This window comes from Balaenoptera musculus, chromosome 12 (genome assembly GCF_009873245.2).
Source record: "Balaenoptera musculus isolate JJ_BM4_2016_0621 chromosome 12, mBalMus1.pri.v3, whole genome shotgun sequence".
In the NCBI taxonomy this organism is placed as follows: domain Eukaryota; kingdom Metazoa; phylum Chordata; class Mammalia; order Artiodactyla; family Balaenopteridae; genus Balaenoptera; species Balaenoptera musculus.
The window spans coordinates 59666239-59686401 of NC_045796.1; the positions used below are offsets into that span (position 1 = coordinate 59666239).

Here is a 20163-nt window from a genome sequence, read left to right on the forward strand (position 1 = left end):
ATTTACTAAGATCTGCTAATGACTTTAACACATGATTGTTACTGACAACTAAATTCAAATAAAACAACAATTAAGATTTGGGATCTTCTTCTTGCTGTGGAGAATATTCTGGACTTTAGTCATCTATGTATATAAGTAAAATAATCTACATGGAGGTCATAGTGACCAGTTTAATAGCTTCTTATATATTTATATTAAGATTTTATTCATAGGTAAGAAATTTCCTGTGGTCTATTTGTTACTTTTTGTCCTAATTAAGGAGTAAATCATTTTAGGGACAGAGTGGGGGAGAGGGAGGGAGGGGGCAGGAGACGGGGAGAGATGGGGGAGAGAAGGGAAAACGAGAACTTACTCTAAACCTATTAGCAAAATGAGACTAGGCTGCTTGCTTTTTGTCGACTGAGGAAAATGCTTTAAACCCAAGAGAGAACCTAAACTTGGGAATCTTGACTTTTGTTTGGGGGAGAATTTGGCATTAGAGCATTATTCATTAATGGAATTTTAGAACTAGAAGAAAGGACATATTTAATTTTTTAAAAAATTCAGTCATTTTATTTTACAGACTAGGGAACTGAGATCCACTGTACCTTGCTGTCTGAAAGTCCTCCTCTTATTAAGAGGATGAGGCTTGAGTTGATTGTCCCTAAAACCGGATTCTATTTACAGGAACACAAAATAATGCTTTGAAAGAATATATTCTAGTATAGATTCTTAATAAATTCTTATTACTTTGTTTTATAGCGAATACAAGCTGGCATTCTCAAAGCATTTAACAACCCAACTACTAAAACTGCTGATGATGAAACTAGAAAAAAAGTCAAAGGTATGTTGACTCTTTCACTATTAAAACTTTTTTCTAGAAGAAAATATTGTAAGTTTCTTTTCGGGGCAGGGAAAGGAACTGAGCATTATGTGAACTAATGGCCTTAAAAGGAGGGTGTACTTACTCCTGTGGCTGCAAGGTAAGTCTAACGAGTCATAGAAAGAAAATGTTAGAATCCATGTGAATTTTAAAAAGTAAAACTAATATCAAATATACAGATTGACACTGATGCCCTTAAGTGAAGTATCTTATGGGAGATTTGAAAGGTTGTTGAAAGTAGCAACCTCGCTTAGAAGTTCACTTTTATCATGTTGTATCATTTTGCAGTTGAAGTGTGCTTAGATAGGTGGATTTATGGATATTGTCTAGTCTTAACTAGACAAAATGCTTCAGTGCTCCAAAAATTCCTGCAAGGAAACCATTATTTACGAGAGTACTATTAAATCAAGCATACATGTCTACTCCTAATGTTGACTCTTCATCAGCCAAAATATGAGGCAGAAACAATGATTAACTAATCAAAGATGATCATTTACAGTGATCAGTATTTAAGTGTGGATTTATATCCCATGTTATTAACGATTTACCTTGTCTGGAAAGTATATTCTGCCTTGAGATAGTAACTAGTGGTAATGTGTAGTCATCATTTATAGAAAATGTTTAAAAATATTATTTGTATTTTACTCTCTTTTTTAACATGTTTTTTTGGTAGCATTATGTGTACATACTACACGTCTGTAATTTATAAACAAATATACATACATTATGATTGTATATGACAAAACTTTATGTGCAGTTGAAGGTTCAAGATTTTGAAAAATACAGACTCTCAAGTATACTTGTTCTCTTGTTTTCAGATAGTGCCATCTAGTGCATGTTTAGAATAACTGCTCATTTTTTCCTTCACTTCTTTCCAGTTTTGTAATCTTAACCTATTTTCAATCCCTTGTACAATTTTTATTAATGAAACATCTCAGTTTAACATAACTTCTAAATAGTTATCATCATAATTAATAAATATTTATTGATATATCCAGATAAAAGTCTGCTGTGTCATTCAGTGCTTCAAGTAACATTCTAAAATGATTTAAAACGTTTGCATGAGATTTGAAGGTAGAGATCCAAAAAGGATAGAAGAGAAGTTTGAAAGAGGAGTGAATAGGTTTTTTAATATGTTTTTCCCCATGGTTTACTGTGGAAAATTTCAAACTTCCATTAGAGAGAATAGTATAATGAAGCCCATGTACCTGTGTGCCCATCACCCCGCTTAAATTACATTCAATTCATGGTGTATTATGTTTCATCTCTTCTCCCCCAACTACATATTACTTTGAAGCAAATCATAAGCATAATTTTCTTTTATTTATAAATATTTCTCAAAGAGAATAATTTTAACATTTTTATGTAACAGGAGTTACATATATAACTGAGTTATTAATTGCCATGTTAGTTCTTTATCCTATGCAGTGTTTACTTGTCTTTTACTACTCTGTTGTTTCCATAGTTATGGTCCTGGCATCTGTAGTCCTAAATCATACTCTCTTTTCCCATCCCTCTATCTACCTCTAGGATAGGCACAGAGGCTTTAAAGGGTTTAGTGGGAGCAGTTGAGTGTGGTGTGAATAGTGGTTAATACTCTACTTATTTTACTTCTTAAGTTTAAGAACAGTTTGCTATTTCTTTGAGACTACAGTAGTTGATAGTCACATTTTCTCTGTGGCATTGTAAAGGAGAAAGACATTATAGCATCATATAGTGAAATATATTATTAAATATGGTCCTGGATATCTGCCTTATTCAGATTTCTTTTGATTCAATGGAAAAAAAGCCTATTACATTGTTAGGTTAATGGTTGACATGTTTTTTGCATTAAAAGTATTATTTTTACAGCATATGGAAGAGAAGGCGTGAAAATGAACTTCATAGATCGTATCTTTATTGGTGAATTAACTAGCACGGTCATGTGTGAAGAATGTGCAAATGTAGGTACTTTGGAATTCACTTCAACATGGAATAGATTATGGTCACATTGTTTTTATTGTTTTCTTTCACATGTAATCATCAGCAGTCATTTATTTTTATTTGTCACACATGACTACATAGTAGTTTTTAAAAGTCTTTTAAAAATATATCCTTCACTCCTAGAAAATAAACATAATGTATAATTTTTTTAAGTAACTATGTTATCTAATTTTTCCTCTTGACACACCTGTGAAGTTCATTTAGCCTGTTTTAATATGCTCCAATGTGTTAGCTACTCATTTGGATTGAAAATGAAAGAGAAACTTCTGCAAAGAGAGTAACTATGTTAATATAATTATGCATTGCCCTAAATTGTAATCCCAATAGAAATAATTTAATGTCATAACGTAATTTAGGCTGATCTACTTTTAAAGTTTACATTTATTTGACTTGTTGGAGTTTTTTTTAAGCAGACTTGACATCTTTGAATTTAGTGATAATTTTCATTTTGAATGCTATCTGTACTTTAATAACTTCTTAAAGAATGTATAAATTTTTATAGGTTTCCAATTGCTTGGTAAGGAATATTTCTGAAAGCGTGTGGTGTATAATAGGTTTCAACTTCTGTCAGATTTTAATCATAAAAGAGAGTCTTTATGTCCATCTTCCTGTCCCAGATTATGGAGTACCTTTCCTCTCTAGTTTTATAAAGTCAGAATTATATATTATATTTCCTTCTAGCCTGTCATACTGAAGCACAGAACGTGTCATCATGATATTACGGTTGACCCTTGAACAACGTGGGTTTAAACTGCAAGGGCCCACTTATACGCAAATTTTTTTCAATAAATGCTATCAATACTACAGTACTACACAATCTGCATTTGGTTGAATCTGCAGATGCGGAACCCTGGATACTGAGCACCAACTGTAAAGTTATACTCTGATTTTTGACGGCTGGGTGGGATGGGGATCCGCATCCCTAAGCCCCACCTTGTTCAGTGGTCAAACCCCACTTAAATTTTTAGTATATTCAACGTAGAAGTTGATTTCTTTTTCACAAGCTAGAGAGTATCTTTTAAAATGGAATTATCCTAAAGAATCTACAAAACACAGTCAAGCTCTCTGGCTTTTTTCATGGCTTTTTCTTAACATTTCATATTTTATTTATGTTATGGCCATAATTTCACCAAAAATATGTTTATATCTTCAGTTAATCAGTTTTATTAAACACAGTTTATTTTAAAGTTACTTTAAGTATTACAGGTTAGTCATATTAACAGTATTATAAAGTTCAACTGGGTTGCATTTATTGACGTTTTGGGATATCTTGTTTTGATTAACAATATGTGTTGCTATACCCAATTAAATTACTGTTTGTTCCAGGAACGTTTTTTAACTTAAGATTTTAGTTGCCCAGGAAGTTTGATTTCTTTAAGACTTTACAAAACTACATTGTCTATATTAGAATTCTAACTGAAGTTCTCAATATCTTTTCTTTTTAAGATCTCCACAGTAAAAGATCCTTTTATTGATATTTCACTTCCTATAATAGAAGAAAGGGTAAGGAGAAAAAAACTTAAGTCTTTTTTGAAGGGCATTTATAAATTCATATATTTAGGCATTTGTTGAGTATATTATCAGATATCTGAGCGTCATTACTTTTCATATACAGTAATTGAGTTTGTACAGTGTACGTGATATTGGAGTTTTTATTTATTTATTTATTTTTGGCTGCATTGGGTCTTTGTTGCTGTGCGTGGGCTTTCTCTAGTTGCAGGGAGCGGGGGCTACTCTTCGTTGCAGTGCGCGGGCTTCTCATCGTGGTGGCTTCTCTTGTGGCAGAGCATGGGCTCTAGGTGTGCGGGCTTCAGTAGTTGTGGCACACGGGCTCAGTAGTTGTGGCTCGCGGGCTCTAGAGCACAGGCTCAGTAGTTGTGGCACACGGGCTTAGTTGCTCCACGGCATGTGGGATCTTCCTGGATCAGAGCTCGAACCGATGTCCCCTGCACTGGCAGGCGGATTCTCAACCACTGCGCCACCAGGGAAGCCCCTATGATATAGTTCTTATTCTCAAGGAATTTAAACCTTTATGCTTCATATTTTGAGAATTAATGTTTAGGAAATTACATTTCAAATGAATTAGAAATTTTAAAAAGTAGATGATATCCAGAATTTATTTCCTAAAGAAGTTTTGTGTTATATATATGGTATCTAATAGGTTTCAAAACCTGTACTTTTGGGAAGAATGAGTAAATATAGAAGTTTACAGGACACAGGTAATGGTCAATACAGTGGCCCTATTACTATAGAAAATACTCATCAACCTAGAGCCACCAAGAAGCATACTTCATCTAAAGATAAGGTAAGATTATATGCATTTGTGAGGCATCAGTTTTTTAAAACTTTTTATTAATAAAAATTTCAAAAGTAAGGAAGTATGATAAACTCCCATGTACCCATTTCTCAGCGTCATAGTTATCATCTCGCAGCTAACCATGTTTTATCTGTATCTATCCCACATTTTCCTCCTCACCATCCTAGATTATTTTGAAATAAATCCCAAATATATCATATACTTAAATGTATATCTCTAAAAGATGCTTTTTAAAGACATAACCATTGTATCATTACTGTACCTAAAATATTTAAAACTTCTTAATAGCATAAATATCTAGTCATAATTAAAATTTCTGCAGTTGTCTCATAAAATACTTGTTTTTGCTTTTGAAAGCATATTTGAATTTAGGATCTAAAAAAAGATCTATAGATTGCCATGTCTTTTAAATGTCTTTTAACCCACAGATTCCACCTTTTGTTTTTCTTTGCAATTTATTTGTTGAAGAAATCATATCATTTTTTTCAGCAGTCTCTCACATTCCCACATCAATAGTGTTTCATTTTGCATGTTGTAGTAATTCAGTTTGCATGTTGTGGTAATTCATTTTGCATGCAATAATTCATCTGCATGTTGTTAAGAGGTGCCTCTGTTCCTTTTGTTTCCTCTCTAAGGCAGTTAGAGCTAGAGACCTTATTAGGTTTAAGTTTGATTATTTATTTAATTTTGGGCAAAAAAACTTTTAAGTGGTGGTGTGTATTTCCATCAGGAGGTGCACATCATGTTTGGTGTTTCTCTTTCTGTAATGTTATCAGTCATTGATGACCATTGTCTAGACCCATTATTTCTCTAGGGACATACCTGGTTGATGAATTATGCCGTATACATTTAAAGACATCAATCTGAGTTTGCACTTCATTAAAAAAAAACTTTTTTACATGATAGGATTTGTACTAACTTGGCAAATTGATGTATTACCAGATTTAACTTACTCTGTTAGAAGGTCCTTTAAGGGGCAAAACTACAGAGATTATGCAAAGGTTTACACTTGAAAAGCCTCCTTCATAGCACTGTTCTACAAAAGTCCTGTTCCCTCTCCATGAATAGGTAACCATTATTGTCGGTTTCTTAATAAAATAAAATAAAAGTTTATTTTTAAATTAGAGCTTTTTTGTTAGCATATCTTCTATTGATTGTAGTTTGGGTAGATTTAGGAAATGGATTTCAGAGGTACTAGAAATAGTATTTTAGAAATTGTCGAATGTTTAAATAAGACTTATTGGCATTTATTTTCAGTAAGGTCACAAGATTCTTTTCTCTGAAAACACTATCAACTTACAGAATCAACTAATTCATGGCAGAAAACGTACAAGAAAATTGTCATCTGGAGACGATAAAGCTGTTGTCATATACCAGAAAAATGAAAACCTTGAAATGAATAGAGACTCTTCATTGTTCGCAAGCGTCGTGAACACTGAGTCGACTCTGACTGAAAGCCCTACCGACGGCAGTGAACAAGAAGCCAGCCTTTCTGAAAGTAGTGTTGATGCTGACAGTGAGGCTTCAGAGTCCGAAAGCGCTCCTAAGCAGACTTTGTTGTTGAGGTCCAGCAGTGGATACTATGTGCACACAAATGGACACCTTCGCCCTCCGTCAGAGAGTGAACCACTCACCAAGGAGGGTGACGGTGGTGATGAGGGAGTGGCTGAAGCTATTTCTGAACTTCATTTGAGCAGCACTGTGACTGGAGATAGGGATTTTGACAGAGAAAATCAGCCACTAAACATTTTGAATAATTTGTGTTTTTCAGAGGGCAGGCATATGGTGTCTCACAGCCCCCAAAATGCTTTTCAGACCCTTTCTCAGAGCTATATAACCACTTCTAAAGAATGTTCAATTCAGTCCTGTCTCTATCAGTTTACATCTATGGAATTACTAATGGGGAACAACAAGCTTCTGTGTGAGAACTGTACTGAAAAGAAACAGAAGTACCCAAAGGAAACCAGTTCTGCAGGTAAATATTTAGCTTAATTTTTTAAAAGTATTCATGGATTATCTGATAAACAGTGACGAGTGGATTATAGATCCCACATAGAGGAGCCTAAGAACCTTGTCTGCATACTTTAGCTGCTTGGAGGCAGGGGTTGTCTTATCATATTTGTACCTCAACACTGAAGACACTGACTGGGCAGAGTAAATTTTCAGTAGATTTTTGTTGAAATAAATTGAAGGACAGGAAGTATCCATCTCTGCCTCGAAATTGCAAATCCACATAATCTTATTTCAGGGAACTAGCTATCTGAAATCTTTCCAGAAAAAATTTCTGTAAAACTTAAAATTACAACACTAGTGAGATTAATGTTCTTCATAAATCCCATCAATCTAGTGTAAAGTCATATCATAAGATATAAATTTGAAGATTTTAAGTAACTGTATGTTATAAAGCTAGCAATATAATAACTGTGTTTTGGTGACCAGAGAAAAGTAGAAAAGGGGGATTTATCAAGTAAGAAATTTCTGGTGTACCTCTAGCCTTGATTAAATGGAGAAAACACTCTGATTACTTAGTGACTAGTTGTTTCAAAATGCAGGTTTTATTATTCAGGTATGATGAGTCTAACAGATAAGGAGATGATTGCCACTGAAAAGATAGTTTATTACTTATAGTTCCCAAGAGGAGGGGGCATGCTAAGCCACGCCACACAGGGCCACAAGGGGAAGCACCAGCATTGGTCAGGAGACAGAGGGAGCAAGGGGGAAAATGCAGGCAGGAGCCTTTATTGTGGTTTCTAAGGGAAGGAATGGATGCGGCAGGATAGACAGGCTTAGGGTTGGCTAGTTTTGAAAATTTCAGTGGACTCTTCGGTATAGGGGCTGTCCCTAGCTGTCTGGTACCTGGCTCTGGCGTGATTAGGGCAAGTGAATAGTGACCTAGAGTTATTAGAGCTCAATAAAGGAGGTGGTTGGGGTATGGGCTTTGGATTGGTTGGTTTGCATATGAAAGGTACACTTAAGTTGTTTAGTATCTAGGAATTAGGTAGATCTGGGAAAGGCCCTTTCCAGTGTCAGCAAGGCTCCAGATGTCAAAGCATCAGAATAAAGACATGATTAATACATTAGTAATTAAAGAAATGTCTAGATGGGAGAGGAAGAAATGCCAGCTTACATTAATCCAAGTTAAATATGCAATTGGCCATATTCAAATCCTATCACAAGTCTTTTCTAACAACCTCTTATTGAAATGACCCATCATTCCCATGATACATGATCTCTTTTCACTGCAATGAGTAATGACCCAGTTTTTTCAACTACAGGTGTGTTTCTGTTGTTCTTTGACTGGCGGGCATTGACATAGGTCACTACTGGTCTATTTGCTTTCCAGTTTCCAAAGTTATGTTGCAAGTGTCACCTCCCCTATTCTTTCTCCTTATAAGTGTGTGCCTTAAAAAAAACTCCCTTTCATATTAGTGGAGTTTTGGGAACGAGTAGAGGCTCCCTGTAATCAGAGGTCTAATTTCTTTTTTAACATTTTTGAAAATGTGGTGTGATGCTTCTATTTAAATGTTTACTGTATTATAGGGTAGATAATGTGTAAGATGGAAATTTACAAGTAACTTTGTTATCTTGTATTTTATGCAGAAAAGAAAGCAGGAGGGGTTTATACTAATGCCAGGAAGCAATTGCTCATTTCTGCTGTTCCAGCTATCCTAATTCTCCATCTTAAAAGATTTCATCAGGTAAATTCTCTTTAGTAGCACTATACAAATTTTCATCATATATTTTGCAGAGCCCTAAGTCTTGTAAATTACTGTCAAGGATTAGACAGTAATTTATTGAATTTAAAAATTTGTCATATGAGGGACTTCCCTGGTGGTCCAGTGGTTAAGACTCCGTGCTCCCAAGGCAGGGGGCCTGGCTTCCATCCCTGGTCAGGGAACTAAGAGCCCACATGCCGCAACTAAAGATCGCGCATGCTGCCGCAACAAAGACCTGGTGCAGCCAAGTAAATAAATAAATAAATATTAAAAAAAAAATTTTGTCATATAAGATTTATTGCTTTTTCATCCATAATAGCTTACAAGACTTTTCTAAATAAGATTGTTTAATTCACAATATTTGAAGATTTAGATGGTCGGAACCTCAGTGGCTTGCGTGTGTGTGCACGCACGTGTGTGTGTGAATGGAGAATAAGATTTCTTAAGAACGCTTAGAAGCAGAGAAATAACGAGGTGCACATAACTTTCTAAGCTTTCATTCCGATGAGAGTGGTACTTGGGCTGGGTGTGGTTGGCTGGGACCAATTGCAAAAAGGGCTGCAAGGCAGGCCCCACTCTTGTAGGACTAATGGGAGAGAACCTAAATATAATGTATCAAGTTTTTATCTAATTGTTTATAGTTTTAATTCAATGCCTTGTCTCTCTCTCTGTTTTTTTTTTTTTGCATTTGATAAAACGATTTTAAAGTTTCTCTGGAAGAAACTTTAATAATTAAAACAGTATGGTCAGAATTGTCAATAAATAAAATTTGAGTATAATTTAGAGCTCTTTTGTTATGATACAGGATGAATCTCAAATCAGTTGGGAAAGAGGCTAGATTACTCAGTAAAGGACTTAGGAAAGATGGGTGTTTGAAGAAATAAAAATTTACAGCTTCCTTCTAGACCACATATATCAATACTATTTTCAGATAAATGTTTTTTAATTGTATGAAACAAATTATCAAAAGACTAGAAGAAAACTTGATGAAAATTATTAACCTGACCTCTGTGTGAAAGATTTTCTAAGTATAAAACCCTTGAAAGAAATCTCAAGGGAAGAGATTGAAAGCTTTGATTATATATTTGCAACATTTCAGGTGGGCCACAGATGGGCAGGAAGAGATTTTTCTCTATACCCCTATCCCTATCCATGGAAATTCGATTCAGTTCTTGATTTTCTATAGCCAACATTACAGAAACCCAGTGGAAATGAAATGGCCATGGAGAGCAGAAGCAGATGTATTAAGTCTCATTACATCAGAATGTGAAATAGAAGGTGTATAGCTGCAGTGACTCTGTGTGAACGAGATAGGGTCATGCCAGATCTGAGAATGATGTAGCACAGTTATTTTATATTTGGTACTTGCATCCCTTTCAGGAACAACTTACAGAAAGAATTCATGCCCTTATAGGGAGATTTTTATAGATATCTCGTTCCCTTCTTGTTCTCAGGCTAAATGTAATGTCTGCAAAGCCACGTTCTCATTCTCTGGGACTGTGAATTTTAGGGGTAAGATTCTCTAAGCAATGTCTCTGCTTCTAGTTTTTTAGTGTCCCTGAAAACCTGTTTCCCTGTAGTAACTTTAGAGTTGTATATCAGAAACATCTGCAACAGTGAAAGGCAAATCTCAACGAGATAGAGCTCTTTGTCATAAATATTGCAAATGATTAATATTGTAAATATGTAAAGAGCTCTTAAAGATCAATAAGAAAAATATCAAGACTCTAATAATAAAATGGTAAAGAACATGAATTGACAGTTCATAGAAGTAAAAATTCCAAGAAAGTATGAAAGAAAGGTCCACTCTTTCCAGCAAAACAAATGCAAAATAAAATGACAGTGAGATTCCTTTTTTAGCCTGTCCAAATTGGCAAAGATTATAATAGTGTTGATAGAACTCTCTTCTAATAAGGGGTAATTTCTCAATAACAAAGTACCGTCTGGGGAGGACACATTGGCCTGAAATGATCTCAGACAATGCTGGTATCAGCTGCTTATAGAGGTCACCTGATGAGAAGAAAGGAGGCAAACAAATTAAATACAGATTAAGTAATTATTCCTGACATATGACTTCATAATTTCATGTCTGATATCATGTTAAGACTTCTAAAGATTACTTGAAAATACAAATCGCTATGTGGCTATATTTTGGTCAAAAAATAAGTTGTTTTTTTTTTTTTCTTTTCTTTAAAGGTAAGAAATAGGCAACAGATCTGTAGTAAAAGTATGTGATTAGTATGCAAATAAAAAGACTAGTCGTTGAAGTAAGTCGTGAAAGCTTTGCGTAAAAGGTCGCATCTGTTAATTTTGTCTACCCAAACATCTCAGATTTAAGTATCTTGTTATTCCAAGAGAGTCTATTTGTGGGTTTCTTATCCAATATCTTTGGTGGTCTATCAGCAAATTTTTATCATTACTTAAATGCAAAGTGTACATTTTTCAAGGCCTGCCTTTGGAAACTAAAAATAGGGAAAGAAATAGAGCTTGCTTAACAATATGAATATTCATTTTGATTTATATAATATGTAATGTTTACTTTTACTGTTAAAATGATTTGAGTGTTCAGGTTTTTTTCTTTTTAATGAATGAATATCACTGAATTTTAGAACTGAAAGGACCTAATCTAATCCATTTATACCCGTTTTCTGCCTTGATCTAGATGAGGTTGTCTAGAGTCAGGACAACGGTTAACCAGTCGTTGAGTTAGGCCTAGAACACCAGACTCCTGACTCTTCAGTTGAGTACATTTTTATGATAGCATATGTGTCAGTAGCTGAGCTTTTATCACATTGAATTTATTTTCCCGTAAGTGTTGAAAGGCACAGTGAAAGCGATTATTTTCATATTGTTTGTGGTAAAAATACCCATGTAAATGAATGATCTTTGCAATAACAGTTTATGAAACCTCATTGAGAACTTAGTCATATATCAGTTTTGGACTGTTCATTAGTCATATTTTTATATCTATGAAAAAACTTCTAGGATTCCTCTTTTGGTTTTAATTAACAAACGCAATGATCTAGATTGTTTGTTACATTAAGAAAAATTTTTTTTGGTTTTTTTTTTGAGGCTGGCTTGAGTCTTCGCAAAGTAAACAGACATGTAGATTTTCCACTGACACTTGACTTAGCACCATTCTGTTCTGCTACTTGTAAGGTATAGTATATTATTAAGATATTTAATTGTCTTGCAAATAATATGCTTCAAAATATCCTATGTATCGTTTATTAGGCCATGTCTTCCAATCTCCCTCCCACCCTCTCTCTCTCTCTCTCCCCCTCTCCCCCTCCTTCCCTCCCTTTCTTCCTTCCATTCAACATTTAACACACTATCACTTTTGTCTTTTGGGAGATAGAATAAGTTGAAAAGATGCATAAAGCATGAGTGAGACACGATGTTCATGAAGATCAGAGCTGCTTGTAAATGCTACTAGAATCAGATAGCTGCTGAGAGAAGTAAGCAGATTTTGTGCCCTCTCCTGTTCCCTGTGAATGATGTGCTTGACAGTAGTTTTAGCAGTTGAAGAGTTCTTTATCTTCTGTAAATCAATACACTAGTGCATTGTTTTTCATGCCATTTCATGTACACTACTGAGAATAGTGTACTTGTGAACTGAGTATGATACTTTAAAATTACTAATACTTTAATACATAGATATAGAAAGCAAATTGGTTTATAATTGCTCGTACTTGTATGTAAGAACTCTGTAGGTGAAATTGATGACTTTGCTTTCCATGAGGGAACTACACAGTTCCAGGGTAACTAACATGTTGTCCTGCTCACAATTACTGGTTAGCAGTCTAGGATTTGTGGTACATAAACTTACTGAACTTAATACTTTCAATACATTGATCAATCAAAACAAAATATCTTAAATGCAATTTTTCAGTGAATCCAATTCATCTGCTATACTAGCACTGTCAGTTATTCACATTCAGTATTCATAGAATTTGATAGTTTGGTAAACAAAATATCTAGCAAGCTCTGTATTAAGCTTACAAAAACATATTTTTTAGAAGTACCTATTATGGAGAATTTCCAACATACACCAACGTAGACAGAACAGTACAATGAACCTCTAGCACGCATCACCTTGCCTCCAGACCTTAGATATATGGCCAGTCCTGCCCCATCCACATGCTCATCTACTTCCTCCTCTTACATTATTTTTTTTTCTCTTATGTTATTTTGAAGCAGGTATCAGACATCATTTCATTCATAAATCTTTTCCTATACGTGTCTCTAAAAGATAAGAATCACCCCCACCTTTTTAAACATAACCACAATACCACTTTCACACTAAAAAAATTAACAATAATTTTTTCATATCATCTAGTGTATATATTTCCAGTTGTCTAATAAATGAAATTTTCAAAATGAATTAGTATCAGAGTAAGGACTACACATCATGATTGAAAAATATCTTTTAGTCCCTTTTAATATACAGTGTCCCTCTCCCATCTCTGCCCCTTGCAATTTATTTGTTGAAGAAACTGGATCATCTTTCTGGTAGTTTCCTATAGTTTAGATTTTGATGACTATTCCTCTATCCTCTTTATTTCCTGCAGATAGGTAGTTGGACCAAGAGAGGCTTGAACAGATTCAGGTTTGATATTCCTCCCACTCCCGGTAAGGCTATTTCACAGGGAGTGTTCTGTTCTTTCATCAGGTGGCACATAATGCCAGTTGCCTTTCTGTGATATTAGCAACGAGTGTTGCTCAGCGAGTTCATTAAGAATTACAGAATGGTAATCCTGTAATTCTTTCTTCATTTATTTGCTAGAATACTTCTATATAAAGAGAAATTCCTTTCATCTATTTAGTTATCTTATGGTATAGTTCTTACAGAAAAGGCAGGGTAAATGCTCAGTTCTCTCCCCGTCCCCCTTTTAAACCAGTTTTCAGAGTAATGAATTAATTCACTGTCATCCTCAAACTGTGATCAGTTAATTTATCATTATGAATTCATGGATTTAAACACATTAAATATATTTCAATTTACTGCACTTTTCTTTTAATTTGTGGTCTAATACGTTAGTCTAATGGGTCTATTGTTGGCTACTGAGAGCCACTTCAAGTTGGCTCCTGGGTTCTTTTGACATGACCCTTGTGGTTGCTCTCTGAGTGATTATGCCACCAACTGGATATTCATTTGCTTAATTTTTAAATTTTCATTTTTAGGGATTGTTACTTAAATTAAAATTTTTTTGTTTAATAATTACATAAAATATTTATGTAGTTCCAAAGTCAAATGTATAAAACAAGGTAAATTCAAACAAGTGTAGTTTTTCTCCATGTCTGTTCCATCTATTTCTTTCCTCCCTTTATAGATAACCATTTTTTCAAATTATTGTTTATTCATCTATTATTTTTTTAAAAATGTAAACAAACAGGTATATATATCTGCATCTCCCCTCTTTAATAATTATAGCTTACAATAGGTATCCTTTTTTTCTACCTTATTCTTAACATTGTATCCTGGAGATTATTTCATAGTAGTATTTAGAGATAGTCTGCACTCCATTTTTCAAGCAGCATAGTACTCTGTTGTATGGATGCATTATAGTTTATTCAACCCGTCCCCAATTTATGGACATTTGAGTCTACTCCAGTTTTTTGATATTACAAATAATCCTGCAATCACTAGTCTGGTACATGTCTTTTTACATATTGCTCATGTTCCTGTGAGACAGAATCCTAGAAAAAGGATCGATAAATCCAAGAGTTAATACCTGTGTAACTTAGCTAGATAACGTGAAATATCCTTGAATAGGAGTGTACCCCTTTGCGTTCCCATATGAGAGCACTCTTTTCCCCACAGCCCAGCCAACAGAGAATGTTGTCAAGCTTTTGCATTTTGCTGGTCTAATACAGGTGGGAAAGTACGCCAGTGTAGTTTTAATATGCATTGCTCTTATTTTAAGTAGGACTTGCATTTGACTTAATTTTCCTTATAATAAGAGTTCACTAAATATTACTAATTAATTTGAGTTTTTTTTTCTTTGTCTAAAAGAATGTAAGTGTGGGAGATAAAGTTCTCTATGGTCTCTATGGCGTAGTGGAACATAGTGGCTCAATGAGAGGAGGCCACTACACCGCTTACGTGAAAGTGAGAACACCCTCCAGGAAATTACTGGAACATATCACTGGAAAGAAAAATGTACCTGGTATGCCATCCTAAGTTTATTTTATTCTTAAAAACAAATGAATTCATTCTTCCTTTTCTGGAAGAGATAAGTTCTTTCATGGATACTTCAAGTGGATTCACTTTAAGTGAGGAAAACCTTTAAGAGTACTTAGATAATCTTAAATATCATAAAACTGTACCCTTCAGGTCATGTAAAGTGACACCCAGTTTTTCAAGGTGTTAAGTCATCGTGTATTGCAGTGGAATAGCATTTTATTTAACAATACCAATAGTTTTTAAAGACATACCAGGTCCTCAGACTAGAGTTGGAGTTGAAAATTTGCTTCGGCAAACTAACTGTGTATTTTCTTCCTTCTCTTTTAGTGCAGATGCACTTTTCCTTGAATAAATAAATATTCATAAGACTATCTGATATTTCACTAGATATTTAAAGTAAATGATACTAATATTAACGCTTTGAAAGAGTTCATTTTGGAAGATGTTTAGCCCAAGAAGAAACAGCCTTATGCAATAAAGTCTAGCATTAGAGTTTGTGATAAATGTGTTGTCTTTAATGTAAAGTCAGAACATACTTATTGTAAAATTATATTTCTTTTTGTTTTATTAGGTTTGAAAGAACCTGATAGTGAATCAGCAGGCCAGTGGGTCCATGTTAGTGACACTTATGTGCAGGTGGTTCCAGAATCAAGAGCACTTAGCGCACAAGCGTACCTTCTTTTTTATGAAAGAATATTATAATTATTTGTTAATTGTTAATGGTAATGATTATTTAGATCACTTTTATTTAAATGCTGCAGCGATAACCATTATATGCAATGTGCCTTTGTAGTCTTTTCTGTAGGAATAGCCTGTCCCTCAAATGCTCCTGAACATGTTTACCATTTTGGTGAATCCTTTTAAAGTAAATTAAATTTACTAAATGCTTTCAAAATTATATTCTTAAAATAAATGTAAACACATGTTTTTAAAAACGTATTTGTCCTGGAAAAAACCCCCAGAATTTACAGTAGTAGAGGAAACTCCTTTATAATGTGGCTTATTATTATAAGCGTTCAGAAATGATGCTGGCTAAGTCAGATCATTCCTTAAAACAGTGTTTCCCAAATGTGAGTCAATACCACCTTTCTGTTTTCATATATATGTGTATATATGTCTCCTATGCGATTGTTTACTTATTATTTTTAAGCTTATTTTTTAGCCTTTTTAAACCATAGTCTTATTTTGAGCACGTTCTACATTTTATGTGCTAGTTACATTTTTTTCTAATAAACATTAAAATAAATATATAACTAAAGAAAAGTTGCTCATTCATGTAGCACTTCACTAAAAATCATCTCAGGGCTATCCAGTGGTATATTACACTGCTGTGTGGGACACATTGCTATAACATATACTTACACAATTGGCATACTGACCTTGTCATATTTTGTATGATTCAACCATATAAAAAGGTAGCACTGTAGCTTCAGTAATATGGATTTACAAATAATATACTGGTTAGCTTATTGCTTTGAGGTTTTGAGAACTGGAAAAATACTGAAATATTTTATCAACATATTATTTGCAGCCTATTCATGATGGAGTTGAGAATAATTTGCAAGTGATTAGCCAAAGTCAAAATATATTTATAGATAATTGTTACATGCAGAATTGGTAAATAGAAGTCATTAATCCATATGGGACCATAGGATACCTTTGACATGTAAATTACCAAATCATATTTGTAAACGATAGAGAATTCTATTCTTATTATGCTTAATAGGAAAATGTAATACATTTTCTAGTTCTGTAGATCAGTAAATATTAATCATGGTTTTGGGGTTTTGAGATCACCTTTTGTCTTTAGCAAGCATCATCAGTAAGTTCAAATAGGTTTAGTTTTTATTTTAATGGAGCATAAAGTTGGCATTTTGGATTTTCTTTTAAAATAATTAATAGCAAACATATGGTAGTTTTACCCCCCTAGAAAACAAATTATTAAGCTGTCAAAACTTGGCCTGAAAATGTTACCATTACTTAGGCTTAAATTTTTAAAAATTGACTACTTCGGTGTTACATTATTAAATCAAAACACATAACGGCATGGTTCAAGCATCCTAATCATGAGGGCTAACGAATGATAGTACAGGCAGATGCTGGGTAAGTGCCTGCTCCTAGTTCATCCTCCTCTTGTTAAGGAAGGATAAGAATAACGGCTGTAGTTAATGTGTGGAAATATTTAACGAAGACTCTCACCCTTCTTAATATTTAAGTATGTGTAATATTATCAAGGTTACCAGTGCTGCCTTTTGATATATGGATGAATGGAATTGTGATTAGTGTTAAAGATGGTAATAATGTAAGAAATTCAGAGCTTAAAAATGTCATTGCATAAATTGTATTTTTAAGCTGTTGAAATTTCAATAATAGTGATTTTCTTGATTTTTAACAGTGAAATGATGGAGAAATGTATCTTTATAAGTTAACATGTAAACTCAGGTTGTGTCCTGTAAAAGGTAAACAGTGTTTAAAGTGTTTTCTGTTTAATTGTAATCTGTTAACATTGAAGACTTCAGTACCAGAGAGAGCAGTGAAATTTTTTGAAAACTATTAGTTAATCCTCTTTATTCAAGTCAGCTGTCTTGGTAATGACAATTACCATCCCCTCCCCCAAATGTAAATATTAAATTGTCTCATTTTTCTCCTAGAAAAGATACCATTAAGAGGCATGCACTTTTCATTGGATGGTCACCTGCTTCTTATTTCATTGATAGATGGATAGATGAAAGAGAGAAAGAAAGAGGGAAAGGAAGCAAGAAAGAAGGGAAAGAAACAAGACCATTCTTTTCTGTTGCCTCTTGGCTTATCCCTTACAGAGTTAAGTAGAGATGGTAAGTGATAGGTGAGGGCAAGAATCAAGGAAAGTGCCTAGTTCCTCTTTTCGTTGGATGCCAGGAAATGAACTAGTGCTAAATTTATCAGATTAGGAGATCTTTTAAGCTTTATTCTGAATACCAGTTAAGACTGATTTTTCATTAAGTGAGTGATGCATTGTAGCTTCAGAACATTACCTCAGTACTCAAATACTACAGTAGTTTTTATGCTTAACTTCACATTTATTCATTAAGTATATATTTATTGAACATCTACTAAGGGTCAGGCCCTGGGCTGACACTGTTTTAACATGTTTTAAAATGAAGAGGCCTGTGTAAGTTTTAGACATTATTCTAGAAGTAATAAGATACTTTTATTTTCATTTCCACAGTGTTAAATGAGTTAATTCTGAAATCTGTTTTTTTATGGCCTAAAGTCTATGAATGCTTTGCTTGTCCAGGTCTGCTGGTAATGGAATAAATTTGATTTTGAGATCTAAGAATTTCCTAAAGATAGCTTTTGTAATAGAGAAAGTATGTTAAGTTACACATGGATCTACATTTAAATTTTTGTTTTTATTTTGAATATTTCCAAAGCACATTTGCAGGGGTACTAAATTGTGAGCTACTTTAGTAACAGTGGCTTCCAGATGACCTCAGGAAACAGTACAAATCAGTGAGAATGTTTACAGATCCTCAAAACAACTACTATAGTGTTTGGCGAAATGAATTTAAGAAGTAAAACAGGAGTTTAACTAGCTTTATTTAGAAACTGGTTTATATCTAACCTCGGGTTCCCCTAGTTTTTCCGTGTTTAAAATGATAAATTTTTGACTATGTGCCAATTATGTGAATATTTTTGACATAACCAAATGTATGTTTATATTTAAGATTTTGTCATTTAATGTTTTTAAAACTGATGTGAAGGCCACCTTTTTGAGTGGCCAGGGAGAGTGGTGTCAGTTCTAAGAGCAGTTGATACCTGTTTTCTTATTGTAAATGTGCCAACAAAACTATTTTACTATGATATGTATTTAAGAGCTCTTAGTTTGCATGTTTGACTTTAGTCAATGATTTTATATGATTTCTGAATAAAATTTCCTGAGGATTAAGCTGTGAAGTATATCACCTTCATCTAATTGTTGAGGTATAAAATAGTATCTTGCCTACTTTTATTAAATTCATACTCATAATTTGTCTGCATGCTACCTGAAAAAATAAGCCTAAACCAGATATGTTAATGTGCAATAAAAGTGATTCTTTATATATTATCTGCTGCATTAAGAAAGACTATTTTTAGATATTTAAAATGTTCTGGTTCATGTAGAAATCCATCAATTCAAATCTATTTAAAAGATATATGACTATATTTTTAATTTTGAGTAATATTGATTATATATCATTCCTACCATTTTATCTTTTTTTTGCAGTGTTTTTGGAAAATAGCTATGTAACTTATGGAGCATTATTTTGATGTTACTGTATAAACATGCATAAAATGTTAAATTCATATTTACTTTACGTTTCAAGATTGGTCCTGGAGTTTTTTTCAATGCACATTATTGACAGAATATTTTGTGTACAAACACTGTATTTGCTTACTTAGCTATATTCAAAATATCCTTCCTATTTCAGGAGTTTATCATTTCCAAATAAAATATCTCATGGGCCTCTTTCATTCAGATTTCAGTGTCTGCCAAGGGTGAGTCTTCATCCTTTCAGATGTTTCTTTGAGTTTTTTAGGCAGGATAATTCGTTAGGAAACATTTTGTCTACCTTTTTGTATTCAACCTTTTTTAGGTCATGAAACTCTTTGAGATTATAATGAATGTTATAGACCATCTTTCATATTTATTGAATATCTGCTGTGTGGTAGGCAATGGGGATACAGCATTGACCATGGGAGATAGAAATCTCTCTAAGAAGTGAGGAAATAGACATTCTAAGAAGTGAAGATTAAAGAAAAGATATTTCAAATGGTAAATGATATGGAGAAAAATCAAGCAACATTACCCACAGAGCCATATGGGAATTAAGGTCCATGGGATGAAGGATGTTCTAGGGATGAAAGGTGTATGACATTAGCCCTGATAGTCTCAAAGAGAAGCTATGAGTGTTGGAGGAAGTGGAGGGTTTTAATTCTGGGGCCCTCTCCTCACTCCTGCTAATGGCAATAGAGAGGCTGGGAAGGGAAATCTTGGCACTTACATCTTCTTAGAAAAATATATGCCCCAGATTTTTGTATGTAATTTCAGAGGCTCACAGACCCCCTGAAGCCATTT

The 20163-nt window shown here is 33.8% G+C and overlaps 1 protein-coding gene across 14 annotated transcripts in view; it reads left to right on the plus strand.

Moving 5' to 3' along the window:
• Positions 1-19410, plus strand: part of USP45 (ubiquitin specific peptidase 45) — a 69529-nt gene extending 50119 nt beyond the window's left edge. For 5 of the 14 annotated variants that reach the window (XM_036871741.1, XM_036871744.1, XM_036871742.1 and 2 more), the window contains 9 exons: positions 742-823; positions 2714-2805; positions 4292-4348; positions 5007-5150; positions 6465-7137; positions 8763-8860; positions 11951-12037; positions 14895-15048; positions 15637-19410. In XM_036871741.1, the coding sequence (XP_036727636.1) occupies positions 742-823; positions 2714-2805; positions 4292-4348; positions 5007-5150; positions 6465-7137; positions 8763-8860; positions 11951-12037; positions 14895-15048; positions 15637-15767 (1518 nt within the window). In that variant the 3' untranslated portion in view covers positions 15768-19410. Of the gene's footprint in view, positions 1-741; positions 824-2713; positions 2806-4291; positions 4349-5006; positions 5151-6419; positions 7138-8762; positions 8861-11540; positions 11828-11950; positions 12044-12236; positions 12337-14894; positions 15049-15636 lie in introns of those variants that run through there. The other 9 variants (XR_005022182.1, XM_036871746.1, XM_036871745.1 and 6 more) reach the window with 9 other exon arrangements.
• The last annotated feature ends 753 nt before the right edge of the window (positions 19411-20163 follow it).